Here is a 20,119-nt window from a genome sequence, read left to right on the forward strand (position 1 = left end):
GAAAGTGAATACAACAAAGATGAAAAATATTTTACTAAATTCACATTCATATAATCATATATGAATCAAAAACTACACATAGGTATTAGTTTTTTATGATAAAGTTGTCATATTTCCGACCACAAAGAGTCATTATAGTGCTTTTCATGTCGCGAGACTCTTTCGCGTCCTCTGATTGGTCGCTCCTCATGTTGGTCCTCAATCCAACATGGCGCCTACCCTGGTGGAGCATGTTGTCGCAGACGCAGGAGCGTTTATAAAGAAAGCACCTCTTCAGGTGAGATTTTTGTATGTTTTTAGGTCAATTATCTTTATAACAGTAAATAATAAATATCTTGTTGCCGTCAGTGGTTTCAGTAGATGAGAAAATAGATCCGAGCTAGCTGTTGGTCCCAACGCTGAACACACAGGTAACTCGTATGAACCAAATGTCGAACTAAAAAATACAATTCACGATTACTTTTCCGTTGGATATCCTTGTTCTTTTTAAATTTCACATACGTGGGCGTTAAAGAGTGTAAAAATCCATGAACAGTTATCATCTTAGCTATAATAACTTTACTCCTCATGAGTATTGATGTAAATAGTCTGAGTTAGGGCTGGACAATAAAAATTATATCGACAATTCTAAGCTGTACAGTGATAAAAAATATGTCTTGACATCCTTTTTTTCTGTAAATAAATATCACATGGTTGTCATTATACTAAATTCAAATATTCTTATGATTTTATATATGTTCTCAGTTTTTTAAGTCTTATTTATTTATTTAAAGAAACAGAAAACAATTCATATCCAGCATAAAAATCTTCCACTTTGAATGAAAAGGAGCAGAATGAAGAATAGTTACCTTTTTTCTTCATACTTTCTCATCATATTAGCTTTAATATTTCAAAATACCATTTCCAATTAAGAATGATTCAACTATTTTTATATTTGTTGACTCTAAAGTTTCGCAATAACATCTTTATTCTTTTTTCTTTAATTTGAGGATTCCTCGTATACTACCGGTGTCAAACAGTGTAAGCAAAAATGTGATAGCATCCTATATACTGATCCCAGGTGTAAATAGTGTTGAGTTCATGTGGATTTTGAAGCTGCGATGTTTATTATAAAAAATATTGAAGTGTACGAAAAATCAAAATTTAAAAAAAATGCTAAAAACCAATAAATAATGTTTATTGTGACCTAACTACACAGGACCGCTTTTTTATGTATATTTTAGTGACTTTTCCTCGGTGAGTGTCCGTCGTTTTGTTTACTGATAGCTTAAAGTGTTTTTAGCTTGTGCTTAAACTGCGACAATTAAAAAAAGAAAAAAAACAAATCTGCTTTCTTTGCTAGAAGGAGTCGACATTGTATGTATGTGATTATAGCAACGTGAAAACGGGAAATACTGTCACTTGGTAAGATTTGGTTTGTGAATTATATATTTGAAAAACATGGCTCGTTCGTCTTCTAGTTTCTTGTAAACATTAGCACAATACCGTGATTAAAATGTGAGACAGTAAGAGCAAGAGTTTACAACTCAGTTGATATCTGAGAGACTGAAGAAGAGCTCCAACAATACTGTTTGATTTCACGGGTAAGAGTTTATATTTGTAACAGGATTTATGTCCAAAGGCTCACAGAGCGCTCGCTAGTGAAAAAAATGCACCGCATTACGGCAACTTCCGCTGTTGATTTCAAAATAAAATATGTAACGGTAAATGCATCGCTGCTGTCGAAACCTAAACAGGAATTTAACAATAATTTCAACTTAATTATATACGTGTTAACACATGCATTCAAATTTGCAGAGTATGACGGCCTTAATCACGCATAAGTTGCTGGTTGTTTTAAGAGAATCAGAGTAAAAGTCAAGAATTTTGGTTTGAAACCTAACATTTTATTTCAGTATTATTTTCTAAAATTAGTTCCAGTATCCTGGATCATAAATACGACATTTGTGACAAAACAAACGGCTCGAAAATGGAGTCATTTTTCCTGTGAGTTATGATCGTTTTATTGTGGAAGGCCCACTCCTGACCACGTGACACATCAAAAGGATTGGAACTTGGTGACGTCACAGATCCAAGGCCTCAACTCCCTATAGCCCCGCCCGCCTAGTTTATGGTGTTGTATTGGGATTGAAAGTCTTAGTGTTAAAGTGAAGCCAACTTTTATTCAATCAAAATAAAAATGCAGAGCTCACATTCAGAACAACAAATGAAGGATATCCTTCCAGCCATTTCCCCAGAGGCCCTTCGTCCTACCGTGGAAGATTGTTTCGAGAAATTATCTTCTGATGAATGGAACTATCTTGTGTTTCACAGCAATGATGAAAACACAAAAGAGGTCGTAGCAGAAATGTGTGCTGAAATTATAAATGTTGTCTATCGACACATTTTAAAGGCTTTAGAGGAGAGGGAGTCTAGACAGAGCCGACTGAAATCAAAGAGAGGCTCTTCAACTTCAAGGATTTCTGTGACTACTGTCACAGAAAAGGATGTTAAAAAGTGCCTAGGGGACACTCTTTCACTAGTGCTAGCAGAGTCAGCCGGTGTTGAGCAAGAAGACATTGTCGGCACTAGCACAGAGGAGGTCGCCGGGCTTGTTGCCCAAGAGGTGGCCCAGAGGATAAATTCTGCCTCTGAGCCAAAGAAGTTCAAATTACGGCTGAAGAAGATGGCAAAGTGTTTGACAGTGGTGTTGAGAAATATCAGGAAAACATTGCTATGTGGATCATGCATTGAGAGTGGAATTAAAAGTGAGGTAGCACAGGTAGAGACATCTAGTGGGAGGACATCTAGTCCTCCCACTCTCTGTCTACCCGACAGAGAGTGGGAGGACTCTGTGGGACTGTCAGTGTACAGTCGCAGTGCTTCAATAGCAGTCAAGTCCATCCTCAAGGACGAGGCTGAGAATATGGCTCAATTTGAACCCAGTGATGACCTTAAACCAGAAGAATTAGAGATGATGGAGGACAGTGCTGACCTCACAACAGAAGAATTAGAGATACTTGAGGCCAGCCAGGACAAAAATTTAAGTAAGGCGGCTTTTGATATTGTTGAAGTGATTGAAAATGAACTTCAGCCAATGTCAGAAGCCTCATTTGATCAAAAATCTATGGATTTGGATACGGAGCCCCTGTGGGACAGGATAACAAATAGGGCAAAGGCCTTCTTTGCTAAAAAGTTTTCCATGGAAGCATTTTTAGGTGTCCTTGCAAAACTTAGGAGCAAATTTGTGATAAAGGACAAAGCTTCTATCCATGAGGTAATCAACAGTCTGGATTGCATGGTTGAGGAGCTGATAAAAGAAGACAAGCGTGTGGAAAAGGGCGCTAATGTCATGTGTCTCTACAAAAGGATGGCACAAAAGATCGTTGATGGGAAATATGAATTAACAGAAAAACGCTTGGCTGAATTTATATTTCTCCATCTTCCCCCTGACAAGAAGCAAAGGGTGCGCATGATGGAATTTGCTATCGATGTAGTGGACACCTTCATGAGACTCATGTGGAACTGGCTCAACCTGCAGGCACACAAGCATGAACGTATGAAAGACCATGCAGCTGTTGCCATGGAGAAGATCGAGGAAGTCGTTGACCAGTGTCTAATGTTCATATTCAGGGACAGTCAAGTGGATAACTTTGCCTACATAGAGCCTTGTGCTTCTGTCAGAGAAGATCCAGATGACCAGCCAGCTTCAGAGGAAGAGATGGATGAAGACAAGTGGGACAAGCTCACCTGTGAGATTATGGTGACTGGGCTGTTTAAGAGGACTTTCAGAAATGTCATGACGAATACATCCACTGAATCCTGCAAAGCCACCATCACAACCATGACGGAGCTGCTCTGGGAGCAGATGGAGGGCTCCAAAATAGTTTGTGATCTGAGCCCGGAGAATATGCAAGAGATTATTGCAACTGTCTACAAACAGCTCTGCAAGGATCTCAGTAAAGATTCTCTGAGGAGAGGCTTGCTGCAGCAGACACAATGTGTTATCACCTACTCGGTGGACGCTCTGACGGAGTGCTTGAAGAAGCCAACTAAGACCAAATTCTTCAAGACCTGCTTCCAGAAAATGACTCGGTTCTGCAGGGCAATCTTCAGTGGTGGCTAAGAGCTGGGCTGCGTAAGGGTGGGTGGGTGGGACACACCTTTCCACAGCACACTAAATGTTTGCTGTGGAAAGGTGTGCTAGGGCCTGAGGTCCAGCCTCTAGTTTATTCTCGGTGTGAGTGGCCTTGCTTTGGCTATGAGCACAGAGAGTATAGCTGGATGTTTAGCCTGGCTTCAGGTGCCTAAAGGGCCCTTCAGTGTTCAACTCACAGCAAAAGCTGAAGGTTCCTGTCAGAGCCTGAAGCCCCAGCTGAGGAGAACCTGCAGGCCCACTGAGGGAGGATTTAGGGTTTTCTCCGAGTGCTTCGGTTCGCCCACATTTGATCATGTAAAAAAAAACAACCCCTTTCCCAAAAAATAAACCAAAAAAAAAAACAAAAAAACATTACTCCTGTCTTTTTGAATTTTCCATATGAATTTAATAAAATAAGATTAAAAATTGAAAAATGAAAAATATAATATAATATGTAAACTCCCCATTGGTAGAGGGAGGTGAAAACAGCCACTTTGCCCCTTTTTCCTTCAGTCTGATTTTAAATTCAGAATTCTAGGATTTAAGATGTATTTCTGAGAAAAAGAAAGTCCATCATCTCAGATTAAACTCAAATTTCGGATTTTACAGCCATAATTCTAAGATTAAAGTCAGAATTCTAAAATTAAATTCATATTTCTAAGATTAAAGTCAGACTTCTAAGATTTAAGCCAATTCTAAGTTTAAAGTAAGAATTCTAAGATTTAAGTCAGACTTCTAAGATTTAAGTCAAATCTAAGATTGACAGTTTTTGTTTGAGCTTTCTCACAGATCTTGTTCCATTCAGTATTTGTAATGTTCACATTCAAGTTTGACTTCCATGTCTCAAGTTTGGGTACTGAGGATTCATTCGAACCAGACTTAAGCCAGCTGTATATTAATAAGATCAAACCCTTGGTTTTGCAGTCCTTGATCATAAATTCTTCAAGGGGAAGAAAGAGCTGGAATTGCTAATGATTGATTTTGCATAGAATATAAGAAACTTCTCAATTGTTAGTATTTAAAGAAATGTTTCCTTGGGATATCGTATGTTACAGATATGTCCTCAAATGTCATTAAAACATTTTCTTTAAAAAGGTCAGACACTTTACTCAGTCCTTTTCTTGCCCATGTTTGGAATCCACCATCTTGCTTGCCTGGCTTGAATGAACTGTTCCCCCAAATTGGACTTAACTGAGACAGAGAATCACAAATACCCATGTATTTCCTAACCTCATACCATACATTTATCATATTGAGCACAATAGGATGAGTAGTATCAGCTCTTAGTTGTTTCAACTTTGCTGAATACATAAACAAGTGTAATGGTATCTGAGTGGAACATGCTTCTATATCCATCCAAGCCTGAATGTTTTCTTTACAAAAATAAAACATCATCAGCTGTACTGCCTGATAGTAGATGTAAAGGTTTGGAGCCTTCAACCCTCCAGCATCAAATGGGAGATATAACAAAGACAGACGAATCCTAGGACATTTCCTATTCCATATAAACTTTGTGACGAGTGTTGTAAATTTTTCAAATATTCCTTCAGGTGGCGCCAGAGGGATATTTTGGAATAGATATAAAAATGTAGGTAATATATTCATTTTCAATACATTAATTCGCCCAATAAAGGGATATTGGCAGAGGCATCCACCTGTCTATAGATTTAATTGTAGAGTCTATTAGATCTTCATAAATTGTTGATACTATTTTTTCCATCTGAGGGGATATTTTAATTCCCAAATAAGTAAAGCTGTTTGACAATTTAAAAGTAAACATGTAATGTCCAGGACCTTGTCTCTCATCTTCATTAAGCAAAATAAGTAAGGATTTAGTTGTATTTACTTTATAACCAGAAATTTTACCAATTTTCCTATTAATTCTAAAAGTGCCAGAATAGAGATGCTTAATTGTTTTAAAAACAAGATTACGTCATCCGCAAATAGAGCTATCCTGTGATCTCTGTTACCAATTTTAATTCCATTAATTTGCTTGCTGCCTCTCACTGCCAGTGCTAGTGGTTCTATAGCTAAAATAAATAGAAGAGGTGACACACGTGATCCTTGAGGACAACCTCGTGTAATATTAAAAGGCTCTGATACAACTTCATTTGTTAACACCTCAGCCATAGGGTTAAAATGTAATAATCTGACCCAATTACAGAAAGTATTCCCAAATCCAAAACGGTTTATAACCTCAAAAAGATAGGGCCATTTGACCCTATCAAAGGCTTTTTCTGCGTCCAATGTTAAGAGTCCTGTGTCTTTTTCCCCTTTTTGATTATAAATGATGTTAAGAACATACCTTATGTTATGAAACCCTTGTCTTCATTTTACGAACCCATTTTGATCATCCAACACAATACTTGGTAGCACACCTTCTAACCTCCTTGCCAGAATTTTACTGAGAATTTTGTATCTGTGTTTATTAAGCTTATTGGACGCATGTTTTCATATTTATTATTAATTTTGCCGGGTCTTGGAAGCAATATAATTAAAGACTCAATGTTTCTGGGAGACAGCCATTAACAAAAGATTCTAAGTTCATCTCGTAAAGAGGCATTATCAGTTTATCCTTAAAATGTTTATATAAATCAATGGGAATGCCACCTGGACCTGCTGTTTTTCCAGCCTTCAATGCAAGTCAAATCTAAGATTAAATTAAGAATTCTAAGATTAAAGTCTGAATTCAGAGATGAAAGTCATATTTCTAAGATTAGGTCAGAATTCTAAGATGAAAGTCAGATTTCTAAGATTAAAGTCAGAATTCTAATATTTTAGTCAGATTTCTAATATTGAAGTCAGAATTCTAAGATTAAATTCAGAATTTTAAGATTAAAGTCAGATTTCTAATATTAAAGTCAGAAGTCTTAGATTAAAGTCTGAATTCAGAGATTAAAGTCAGATTTCTAATATTGAAGTCAGAATTCTAAGATTAAAGTCAGATTTCTAATATTAAAGTCAGAATTCCAAGATTAAAGTCATATTTCTAATATTAAAGTCAGAATTCCAAGATCAAAGTCAGAATTTTAAGATCAAAGTCCGAAATTTTAAGATTTAAGTCAGAATTCTAAGATCAAAGACAATTCAAAGATTAAAGTCAGAATTCTTAGATTAAAGTCAGACTTCTAAGATCAAATTCAGAATTTTAAGATCAAAGTCAGAAGTCTTAGATTAAAGTCTGAATTCAGAGATTAAAGCCATATTTCTTAGGCTTATTTAAGTCAGAATTCCAAGATCAAAGTCAGAATTCTTGAATTAATGTCATAATTCCAAGATTAAACTAAGAATTCTGAATACGGTTAAAAATCCTGATATCATTCTCAGAATTTAAGATTAAATTCAGAAATCTTTGATTTATGTCAGAATTCTAAGATTAGAATCATGATATTGAAAAAAGTAAGATTTCTGTGTTTAAAGCCAGACTTCTGAAAATAATTTAGAATTCTTTGATCAAAGTCGATATTCTGACAAATGTCTGAATTCTGATGTTTCCTGCCTTTGATCTCAGAATTTGAGATTACATTCAGAATCCTTAGATTAATATCAGAATTCTGGAATTATAGTCAGAATTCTCCGATAAAAGTCAGATTTCTGAGATAAAAATCTTGACTTTAATCTCAGAATTTGAGATTTAATTTAGAATTCTGAGATAAAAGTCAGAATTCAAAGATTACGGTCATATTTAGTGAGAAAAGTAAAATTTCAGTAAAGTCATACTGAAGAAGAGTGTTGAATTTGCAGGAAATCTTATTCATGATGTGGTTCAAAAAGAGAACTGAAATCGATCTTTTGTCAAATCAGTTTTAGTCAGTGGTTCTCAACTGATGAGTGGGGACCCCAAAGTGGGTCACGGTGGTGGGTTACAATACTCATACTTTTTCCACCTCTGTTGACTACACAGCAACACATACCAAGAGAATGATTCCATATCCCATAACACAACAGCTGTTGTATTTTACTTATCAATAGTGGTGTGACTTTACCGGAAAAATCTGGTTGGAGATCCATATTCTCGTGTTGTTATTGCCATGAAGGAAAGCTCATATTGAACTGTACAACTCCTCAGTAGCTACTAAGGCTAGGCAATTATTCTAAATTTAGGTTAAATTGCTTTTTGTATTCTGCAATTTCAATATTGCTGCATATTAGCAGTGTTCAGGAAGTGAACTGCAACCTTTTCGGCCACCAGACCCTCACTTTGGTCCATACCAGACTTGTACCTCCAGTCCCCAACCCAAGTCTCAACAGACCCAGCTGCTGCTGTGACATCTAGACAAAAATAAGGTTTTTCTCTAATATTAAGTCAAGCTGTTTGGCACTTTGTATTTGTTTATGTTTCAGGATATCGGGAAGAATATCTACACACTGAAGGATGTGGTAGACGAGATCAGAGACAAACCCACCAGGAGGAGCCTGGCCTTCCTGCCCTACCAGCTGAACTTTAAAGAGCCACATCCTGAACACATCAGACTGGGTAAACTAAACCATCAATCCATCCCTAAGGATGTCAGATTTTTTTATACTTTTCATTGCCACGTGTTTTAAAGCAGTAAAATCTTGATGCAATTTAATGATCAGTTATATCAGAAAATGGTTAACCTTCAAACAGGAAATCAGTTTCATAAGGTTGCTGTTTAGGATTAGAAATAATCCATGTAGAATTCAAGGTGAACTCCTACACACTGTGTAAAGTGCTCATCTACAGTTGCAACTCTAAAACTTTAATATCACGTAGAAGTTCATTTATTTTCTTTGAGCTGTAAGCCATTATCAACGTCTCGAAATGTTCCAGTTGTTAAGAGACTAATCTAGAATAAGTTTCACTTCTTGAATTAGATTAGACGGGAAAAAATTTGTTTCATCTTATTCATATTTTATGAGAAGCACTTGTATTTTTTTATCCTGCATAATCCATTCAGTTACAAACAGCTCTGCACCAGTCTGCACTAGTAGGGACAGTTGGCATGCATAGTTGGGACAAAAAAACTGTTAATGTGTGAGGGGAGCAGACCTGACCTGCCCTCAGTTGCAGCAATCAAACATGTTTAATTTTTTTTTTTTTTTTAGCTGAATCCAGACACAACTGGGTAGTGTGAACTGATTACCGGTTCACCTGGTATGCTTGTTTACTCTTTAAACCAGGGGTCATCAAGTACATTTGCACAAGTGCCATATTTTGTCGCGACAGAGACTCTGGGAGCCAGACTATCCAATAAACAAAACTCAAATAAATATATTGGCCTAATTAATATATTATTGTATCGGTATTTGTATTTTCTTTCAAATCCCAAAGAATGGAGCCCTCCCTGATAGTTATTTAGCGCCACTATTAACTCATCTTTGACACATTTTAACCGTTTTTCACCACTTCGTCTGGCCATTTCTGCAACATTTTTTTCCTCTCTTAACCCATTTTGAGAATTTTTGTCACTTTTAAAACAAGTTTTGCCCTTTTTACACCCATTTTGCCACTCTTTAACCCCTTTTATCCACCTTCCTGCCAATTATTGCCTTTGTGTGCCACTCTTTAACACATTTTCGATACTTTTTGACCCTTTTTGCCTCTCTAATCCAATTCTTGCCATATTTTTACCTCTTTTAACCCCTTCTCCTTCATCTTTTATCCCCTTTGTGCCTCTGTTTTATCCATTTTAGCAGTTTTTCATTTATTTGTCCTCCTTTTAACCCCTTTTCATCCCTTTCATTATCCTTTTCACCACTTTTACCACTTTTAAACCATTTTGATACTTTTGGACCCTTTTTTTCCTCTTGTACCATTTTAACCTCTTTTCACCACTTCTCCTGACATTTTTTTGTCCCTTTGTGCTTCTCTATAACCTCTTTTCCCCACTTTATCTGGCAATTTTTGCAACATTTCCACCAGCCTTAACACATTTTTTAAAGATATATCTTTGAAATATTTACTTAAAATGGTTAACAATGGATTATTTTTGTAAAAACGGATCAAATGGTAAATTATTCTCAAACTATTTCAATATTAATTGTTTTTGTTGGCTTTAACAGCTGCAGAGATTTAAAGCAAAAAAACGCTCTTAAAACCACAACATCTTCTTTTGCTCCTTTTCTGACTTTAATATCTTCTGGGGGCCGGACAGGAAGCTTTGGGGGGCCTGATGTGGCCCTCGGGCCGCCAGTTGATGATCAGTGCCATATGCCTTGGTGTGCCAGTGATGTTACGGCAGCAGCAATGTGTAGATGCAATTTTTCTATAAATTGAATTGCCCCTCTGGGAAAATAAAGATTACCATAAGCTTCTCTTATCACAACACAGTCTACAGCACTCATTAAATTAGCAACAACTCATATTATTGGAAATGTTCTGGGCTACCTGCTGCCTGTCTCAATCTTTTATCAGAACAAAACCATTTTTTTACTGGCTAGAGACAAATCATTATTTGAAAGGGAAAAAAAATAATTTGTTGTTGATTTTTAAGAGAAAGTCATCCCTACATGTATGCCCATATGTGTTTCTTTAGTTTGGTTGTGTATTGCATTTCTGTGGTTGTCCCATTAAGAGACAGTCTGATTTGTTTTTGTGTCTCCTGTTTTAGTGACAGAGTTCTCCAAGAAGACCGGAGACTACCCCAGTCTGTCCGCCACTGATATCAAAGTCCTGGCTCTGACGTATCAGCTGGAACTGGAGCACGTTGGCTCTCAACATCTAAAGAAAGAGCCTGAGATCAAGGTACCTCAGATCCTGTTTATTTGCACTAAATCACAAGTGATGACCTGATAGCAGAACTCACTTGCCCACCTTTTATGCAAACAACAGCCTGTAGATCATTTCTGTGGCTCTCTTACGGTGGTTTATTAACTGTTTCTAGTCACTTGTCTAGAACTGAGTTCATTTAATCAAGGTTTATCGGCTGAATAGTATTTCATTGTTTCCACAAAAGCACGTTTATGACAACATGAGGGAGAAAAGCTGTTAAAAAGGCACTGCTAGCCTCTTCAGTTCTTGGCTTTGTATCACTGCATGATGCGTGCAGTGAAGCCACTGGCAATGCAAATGGTTGGGGGTTAAATTAGCCACCAGCTAAGAGGCTAGTGATGCATCTATAACAGCTTTTCACCCTCATTTTTTTGTTAACCTGCTTTAAAGAGCACAGTATTATGATATTCAGCAAATAAAGCAGACACTAGTTACAATCTATTCCCTTTAAAGGGGAATATAGTTTGATTTTCTTAAATCTGGTCTTCAGTCTGTGTGACACAGCAGAGAGTAACATTTGAATTTCTTCTGTTTCAGGTGACTGTTCAGAGCACACAGCGCCACCCAGAGACTCCGGTTAATGTTGCAGGATTTCACTTCCCCTCAAAGGTGAATTTCTCACAGTAGTTTTCTTCAGTAGGGTTGTGATGAACTCACATGTCAGGGGTCCCAGTTTGGGGAGTTTCCAACCCAATCAGAAGAAGTAAAATACTCATAAACACAGTTGACTTGCCTTGAAATGGACCATGGGCAGGTCCAGCTTATCAAAATGAAAAGAGAAAAGTTTTTGAGAAATGGTGATATTATAGCTGAATTTTACCTATCTATAAATATATTCATGAATTCAAAAATGGCATTGTGGATACAAGCAGCTGAAATACTCTGGAGGTTTTTAGGGCTCAGCCTGAGAGGTAGGGTGAAGAGCTCCAACATCCAGGGCAAGCTCAGAGTAGAGCTGCCTGAGGTGGTGTTGGCATCTGATTTGGATGCCTTCTGTGAACGTCTTCAGGTCATGTCCTACTGAGAGAAGACCTCAGGGCAGACACAGACCTAGATGGAGGGATTTTAATTCCCTTCTGGCCTGGGACGCTTATAGCTCACTTTCATTGAGGGCCTCAGTTCAGTTTGGCGCGGCACATCACACGTTTTTCATTTCCATTATCAAAAGTTGGAAAGGGTCCCAAATATCTGACCCCCACCGTCCCACTTTTTTGGCACCCTTCTGTAGGGGTGCCAAGCATACCTGTCCATCCCAAAAGAGTGGAGCTGCACTGATGTCACTTTAAGCGCACAGCACAACTGTGCTGGGCTGCAAAACATGGCTGTCTGCTCTATGAGGAGTGGGTGAAAACAGGAGAAAAACAGACAAATGTCTACTTAAATTAGGGATATTTGGGCTCAGCAGAGGTCTGTGCTGTTTCCTGTACCATGAACAATAATATGTGGTCACAAATCGAGTTTCCTGATAAATTCTCTTTTACTTTAGGTAACCTGTGAAAAGATGTGATTGTTAAATCTGTTTGCAAAACTTTGGGCTGTTACCTATTTTTAAATTTGATCAACTTACTTAATCTTCTTTGATTTAACCCCAAATAAACCTCTGGGTTACTGGTAATGAGAAAAGTTCCTAGTGTTCAAGTCCGAGTTGAGTCTGAGTCAACAAAGAAAAATCCGAATCAAGTCCGACTCTAGTCCCGATTACCCGTGTTCGAGTCCTAGACAAGTCCCCAGTACCTAAAACCTAGAGCCAAATTAAATTGAATTAATTATTTTTAAGCCATTTTAGCTTCACAGTTGGGCTACGCTGATGTGTTTCATTAATATATGAATTTCTTCAACTTTTTATTCTAAAGGGCTAGAGTAGCTGATACACTCTTCATCTATAATATTAGTTATATTAACAGGAATATTTGTGTATTTAGGATGGTAACATGTTTTTAACTGAACTCATGCTTTACATCTATCTTGTGCTGAATATTCCTCCTTTAAAATGACTGGATTTTTTCAGTTTTCTCACTAAAATCTAAAATTCCAATTTTTCTCGGTGGGACATTTGAACACATCATAAAATGGTCTTAACTTCGTCTCCCCTTTGATACTCTAAAGTCTGAGTTGTCATTAAACATATCATAATTTTACTGTATGTCACCACGTTTAGCTCACTAATCAGCGTCACCTCGCTGATGTTAACGGAGATTTCAGCGTTAGATTGTTATTTTTAACTAACAGGACTCACTAAAAGGTTTAAGAGTTTTTATCACTCTGTTCAAGAATGAGGAGGATTACTGTACAGCAGCAACAACAGCTAATATGACGAGTCTGAACAGTGGATGGAGATTTTCAGCCATTCAACGGTAGGCTGGCTGCATTTTAGTTTAATTTCTTGCAAAGATTACCGTGGGAATACAGAGAAGAACCACTGGTTTAAACTACCTATCAACCTCTCAGCTCCTCTCTCTGTCACCCAGGCTCACCCGCTCCTCCTTTCTCCTCTGGTTGTTTTAACAGTCAGCGGGTTAGACTCACGTGAATGCGCATGCAGGTGAATGTACACCATGTGTTGAAGCTCGAGTCCGAGTCGAAATCCGAGTCATCAGCGCTCGAGTCCAAGTCGAGTCACGAGTCCTCCAAATCAGGACTCGAGTCGGTCTCGAGTCCAAGTCCTGGACTCGAGTACTACAACATTGGCAGAATCTGACATCAGCTGATACCGATATGTTGATAGTAGGGGTGGGAATCACTAGTTGCCTCACCAGACGATATTATCATGATACTTGGGTCGCGATTCAATATTATTGCAATTTTAAACATTTTGCGTTACAGTGAGTATTGCCATATATTGTGATCTATACCATTTTTTTCAACTGTTTAGCTGGTTTAGCATTAGTCTTGCTCTCATATTTGTCGTATTTCTGAAGTATTTCATTTTCATATAGCACTTCTTGCAAACCACATGTGTCATGTCCATCGTGTCCTGCTCGCATTCCTAGTGTCCTTCCCCTGGTGCTGCCATGTTTGTTGTCCTAACTTTTTCCTGCTCTATTACTGTCACCTCTGCCAACCTCACTGGACAAACAATTGATTTTATTTTTCCATTATCGTAGACTTCATTGCATATTAGCATTTGATTTGAAAAAATCGATACTTGGTGGACGAGACAATACGATATATCACCACACCAAATATGGCAATACTATGCTGTATCAATATTTTCACCCACCCCTAGTTGATAATATTATGAATCCCTAGTCACATTTGTCTATGTAAGGATTAATGCCAGATGAGGTGTCTAATCATCAGGGATTAATGGATGACTTGGAGGTCTGAAGGAGGCGAGGGGGATGGCCCATAGATATGAAGTTGCAATGGGAAATAAATTAGTCTGCTCAGCTGACTGAACAGCACACTTTTATTAATAGATTTATTGATGAAAAGGCATAAGGGTGAGAGATGGAGAGTCCTCTGTGATCGGTCTATAAGCCTGTAATTAACCTGGACGGTCATCTGATAGAAAAGCTTCTTTTAACATAAGAGCTCTGTTTGAATAAACATAAATATCCCCTTATGTACCACGAGAAAATGTGAAACGCAGCTGACCCCACCTTTTCTCTCACTTGTGTCATATTGATCCATCAAAAGAAAACTATGAAATATCATTCAGTAAATAAATGTTTGGGGTGCATAATTTGATGGGAAAGCTCCATAATGAAAGACAGCAGCAGAGCAGGGGGGTTTTAAACCCCATTAGAAGCACATTAATATTTAGCAGAATTTGTGATTTATTTATGGGTGTTTATGTTTTTTTCAGAAATCCGTTGATACTTTTAAGGTTAAACAAACTCAAAATGAAACGGAAAAAGAATCGGAAACATCAAAACAAACCGGCAGTGATGAGTTTAACAGCTTTAACTTCTGGAGAACACCCCTGCCGTCCATTGACAGCGACCTCCTGGCTTTACTGGTGAGTCCTGAACAACTTCCTCTGCGTTTAGCAAATTTTTAATTTGATGGAAGAAGAAAGTAGTGACAGGGCCATGGTTACCACTGTGTAGCATCCCCTTTTTATAAAAACATTCTCTAAACGCCTGTGATGTGAGGAGACCAGTTGCTGGAGCTCAACAGTCCTGGGTCTTCTTTGCTGGAACTTTGCATTTAAGGTGCTCCAAATGTTTTCTATTGGGGAAAAGTCTGGACTGCAGGAAGGCCAGTTCAGCACTCGGACTCTTCTACTGTGAAGCCATGCTGTTGTGATGGATGCAATATGTGGTTTAGCATTGTCTTGATGAAATAGTCAAAGCCTTCCCTGAAAGAGACATTGTGTGTATGGGAGCATATGTTTCTCTGAAACCTCTATCTACTTTTTAGCATGGATAGTGCCTTTCCATAGTTCATTTCCAGATGTGTAAGCTGCCCATGCAATAGACACTAATGCTACCTCATACCATCAGAGATAGAGATTTTTGAACTGTACGCAGATTACAAGCTGGATGGTCTCTCTCCTCTTTTGTCCAGTGGACACAGGATCTGTGTTTTCCAAAAAAATTCAAACACTGCTTCATGTGACCACAGAACAGTTTTCCATTTAGCCTCAGTCCATTTTAAATGAGCTTTGGCCCAGAGAAGATGGCAGTGTTTCTGGATCACAGATGGCTTTGTCTTTACATGAGCGCTTTAACTCACATTCACAGATGGCACAGACAGCTGTGTAGACAGACAGTGATTTGACAAAGACAATGATTTCTGAAGTGTTCCTGAGGCCATTCAGTGATTTTTCAGTAAGAAAAAAACATGCCTGTTTTTATGCAGTACCACCTGAGAGTCTGAAGATCATATAATGACCTTCAGAATGTCCCCCTTCTGCACAGAGATTTCTCCAGATTCTCAAAATCTTTTGATGATTTTATATACTACAGATGATGGGGTATTTAAAGCTTTTATTCTGAAATTGTTCCACAAGTTTATTTACGCAGTCGTCACAGATTAGATGGAGTTTGCCTTTCTTGTAGCTAGCTGTGCACTAGTCGATCTTTCTGCCTGGATCCACATCCTGAGTCGTTCTGCCAACCTCCTTTGTCACTTATCGTCTAGACATTTATGTTCAGGGTGTCTCTTTTATGTTTCAGGTGGTTTTTCATTGAAAAGCAGAGATTCTGACCATAGTAACCTCAGCATGTGATATTAAATATCACTACTTTATCATGTGTCATTACCCAAGTTTAAATAAAGCACATATTAGAAAGGAGAGTTCATACGTGTTTGGTTTCCTGTTCTACTACATTTTAATTTGAGTTAAAATTTTTCAGGATCCCGTTGATGTGTTGAACTTAAAGAACAAAGAGAAAAAAACAGAAGCACAAACCAATAAACAAACAGACACACAGACGTCTTCTGATAGTGAGAAGTTTAACAGCTTCTACTTCTGGAGAGAACCCCCGCCGCCGCTTGATGACAGCCTACTGGATTTACTGGTGAGTCTCAAACTCACTCAGAGTGACTGATAGATTGTTGTATTGTTGTTTTTTATCTGGTGATGACGTCAATTTTGTTTTTTTATTTTGCAGAAAGATGACAGTTTCTCCTCGTCCGGGAGCGGGTTGGACACGTCACTGCAGACAGGCGAGCAGGAGGAGCAGGAGGACGATGAGGATAAAGAGAATGAACCTGAAGAAGAAGAAGAAGAAGATGATGATGATGATGATGGAGGTGGTTGGATCACTCCCAGCAACATCCAGCAGGTGAAGATGGACTCTGGGGATTGGGCAGCTCCTGCTGATGTCAAAGTCGGATGTCTGACCACAGACTTCGCCATGCAGGTAACGAAAACTGCATACCTTCAAATGCATTGTATGTCAGCTCTGTTGTCAGGTGGCTCTCAATCAAAACCCAAACTAGAGTAGAGCTGATGATGTTAGTGACATTATGTATTAGGTAAAACGGTCCTGTGAAAAAGTCCCTCTTCCTAATGCCGTATTCTTTTGCATATTTGTCACACTTAAATGTTCAGAACATTAAAAAATTTAATATTAGAGTAAGATACTGTTAAATGGTGAATTAACTGTGATAAACCGTATTTTTTTCTGAATTCAATTTCACTGGCCACACCTAGGCCTGATTACTGCCAGACCAATTGAATCCAGAAACCCTTTGAATAGAACCTGTCTGAAAAAGTGAAGCAGGCTAAAAGATCTCATAAAGCAACTAAAGGCGCCATCTAAAGAAATTCAGCAACAGATGAGAAACAAAGTCATTTATATCAATCAGTCTGGAAAGGGTTACGAAGCCATTTCCAAGGCTTTGGGACTCCAGCAAACCATGGTGAGAGCCGTTAACCACAAATGGAGAAAACTTCTAACAGTGGTGAACCTTCCAAGGAGTTGCCGGCCTACCAAAATTATTCCTGAGTGCATCGATGACCCATCCAGGAGGTCATAAAAGAACCCAGAACAACATCTAAAGACCTGCAGGTCTCACTTGACTCAGATAATGTCAGAGTTCATGATTCAATAATAAGAATTGGGCAAACTGGGCAAAAATGGCATCCATGGGAGAATGCCAAGGCCAAAACCACTTGCTGGATGTGATGGAACATGAATTCTGCTCTTTGCCAGAAAATCCTGAAGGCAAACGTCTGGCCATCAGTTCATGCCCTCAAACTCAAGCGCACTTAGACTATCACCAGGGCAATGATCAGAAAACGCACCAGCAAGTCCACCTCTGAATAACTTAAATGATACAAACAAAATAAAGGTTTTGGAGTGGCCTAGTCAAAGTCTGGACTTAAATCTGTTGCGATGCTGTGGTATGATCTTAAACAGGCTGTTCATGTGGGAAAACTGTCTAATGTGGCTGAATTAAGAATATCTGCCAAGAAGAATGGGCCAAAATTCCTCCACAGTGATGCCAAAGGCTCATTGCCAGTGATCACAAATGCTTGCTTATAGTTGTTGCCTCCATTGCTGGAACAACCAATTATTAGGTTTAGAGGGAAATTACTTTTTCAAATAGGGCCAGGTAGGTTTAGATTTTCTTTTCCTTAATAAATGAAATCAAAATTTAAAAACTGCATTTTGTATTTATTCTGGTTAACTTTGTCTGATGATAAAACTTGTTTGATGATCTGAAACATTTAAGTGTGACAAAAATGCAAAAAAAAAAAAAAAAAAAAAAAATCAGGAAGGGGGCAAATAGTTTTTCACAGCACTGTACTGTGTGTTTAATCTTAAAACAGGTTTTTAAATTTACTATGGGGAATTGTTGATTTTATGTACTGAACTTCTCTCCTTGCAGAACGTTCTCATTCAGATCGGACTCCATGTTCTCTCTGTGAACGGGATGTTGATCAGGCAAGCAAGGAACTACATCCTGAGATGTCACGCCTGCTTCAAGTGAGTTCATTTAATTTGAATATAAACTAACAGGCTCACTCTCTGCTACCATTCTGTACACTGATGTTTGAACCCAAAGTAGAGCTGCCTACTTTAATGACACTGATTAAATTAGCCTGGATCTACTCCCACTGTAAAATCAAACTTTAAGTGTTTTTTAATTTCAGGACGACGAGCAACATGACCAAAGTGTTCTGTTCTCACTGTGGAAACCAAACTCTGAAGAAGTTGGCAGTGACGATAAATGAAGACGGCAGCATGCAGATGCATTTCTCCAAAAACCCCAAAGTGCTGAACCCGAGAGGGTTGAGGGTGAGGCGCATGTTTGAACATGCTCACAGAGCCAGAATGATGGAAAAATGCTGAAATAAACATGATAATAAATGATAGATTCTACGAGGACAAATGAGAGATGGTATTTCCACAATTATGACTGATCACTCATTGTTTTGTGTTCCAGCACTCGCTGCCTCTGCCTCAGGGAGGGAAACACGGCAACAACCCTCAGCTGGTCGAGGATCAGCGTTTCCCCCAGCAGAGACTCTCCCGCAAAGCTCGTCAGAAAACCGACGTCTTCAACCCGGACTATATGGCCGGATCTTCACCCTTCTGCGAGAACGACATCTACAGCCGAGCCGCTAACCTACACATCAGAGACGGCCAGTGTGGGGGCGGCAGGAGACGAAGCAATCCCAATGCTGCTCGGAAGAAGTTTGTCAAAAAGAAGTAAAGAACATGTGGACACATAAAAATACATCACTGGACTTTTTGACCTCATTTAAAGACCAGACAGGAGGTTACCAACCGAGTCTGTCAGTCCTTCAAATATAAAACCAGCTGTCATGTTAAAACTGACCTATCATATGTATCTTCATTACACCCAAATAAATTTTAAATCTCAGCAGCATCCCTTTATGATTCTCTTATCTTTTAATGTAGGTTCTTTGCTTAACTATGATGGATGAATCAGGCAGGTTTAGAGCATTTTCCTGCTTTAACTCCTTGTGCTAAGTCAGGTAGTAATAAAGTTTTCAAAGCTTAAAGATTGAGTAAGGGAGGCAGGATAAACCCCCACTGTATATTCTATCCAATAAACCAAAAACGTTCTTCACAGCTGAAGTAAAAACATCCTAGATCTGTCTGTCAGAATTCTAAGATTAAAGTCAATATTCTAGGATTAAAGTCAGAATTCTAAGACTAAAGTCAGAATTTTAAGATCAACGTCAGAACTCTTAGATTAAAGCCATAATTCTAAGATTAAAGTCAGAATTCTTAGATTAGTCAGAATTCTAAGATCAAAGTCATATTTCTAAGATTAAAGTCATATTTCAGAGATCAAAGTCAGAATTCAGAGATCAAAGTCAGAATTCTAAGATTAAAGTCAGCTGTAAGCCGTTATCAACGTTAAAACAAAAAAAGTCTTGAAATGTTCCAGTTCTAAAGAGACTTGAATTAGATCAGATGGAAAAAACAATGGTTTCATCAAATTTTTTGAGAAGCACCTGTATTTTTTTGATCCTGTGTAATACATTCAGTTGCAAACAGCCCCAGCTGTCCACATTTGGTTCATTCTTGTTGTTGTAGCCCTCTTTTGACCAAAAAGGCCTGTGGTGGGAACTTGAAGTCACTTAAAAAGAGGAGATCTGCCATGAACTATTTAAAACACCTTATTAGTAATGCATCTTCTTAAAAGTACCTACAAAATACCAGATGTGCTGTTTTGCTTGGTTCAACATCTAAAAGAAAAAAAAAGACATACACCACCTGATTCCACCAAAAACCTGCTAACTTAAACCAAGGACTTGTGTTGACTGTATTGTACTTCTTGGTTTCAGCACAAGGCAGTGCTACCATGCTAATTCTGTAAACAAAAATTTTAAT

The 20,119-nt window shown here is 38.2% G+C and overlaps 1 protein-coding gene across 1 annotated transcript; it reads left to right on the forward strand.

The window, feature by feature from the left end:
* Positions 1-180: 180 nt before the first annotated feature.
* nob1 (NIN1 (RPN12) binding protein 1 homolog) lies at positions 181-19,139 on the forward strand. The gene is made up of 10 exons (XM_041782640.1): positions 181-277; positions 8,462-8,594; positions 10,693-10,826; positions 11,391-11,462; positions 14,662-14,814; positions 16,157-16,321; positions 16,415-16,666; positions 18,141-18,238; positions 18,406-18,550; positions 18,699-19,139. Exons 1-10 carry the CDS (start codon positions 209-211, stop codon positions 18,966-18,968), a joined length of 1,491 nt encoding a protein of 496 aa, XP_041638574.1. The 5' UTR covers positions 181-208; the 3' UTR covers positions 18,969-19,139.
* Positions 19,140-20,119: the final 980 nt, after the last annotated feature.

Source organism: Cheilinus undulatus, linkage group 1 (assembly GCF_018320785.1).
Source record: "Cheilinus undulatus linkage group 1, ASM1832078v1, whole genome shotgun sequence".
Taxonomy (NCBI): domain Eukaryota; kingdom Metazoa; phylum Chordata; class Actinopteri; order Labriformes; family Labridae; genus Cheilinus; species Cheilinus undulatus.

What these genes read in the sequence shown, in the direction of transcription:
- nob1 (XM_041782640.1), top strand. Translation starts at nt 209, where the DNA reads ATGGCGCCTACCCTGGTGGAGCATGTTGTCGCAGACGCAGGAGCGTTT. An exon ending in ACAGCCTACTGGATTTACTG is followed by an intron (nt 16,322 to 16,414) that starts GTGAGTCTCAAA and finishes TTTATTTTGCAG; the next exon opens with AAAGATGACAGTTTCTCCTC. An exon ending in CCACAGACTTCGCCATGCAG is followed by an intron (nt 16,667 to 18,140) that starts GTAACGAAAACT and finishes CTCTCCTTGCAG; the next exon opens with AACGTTCTCATTCAGATCGG.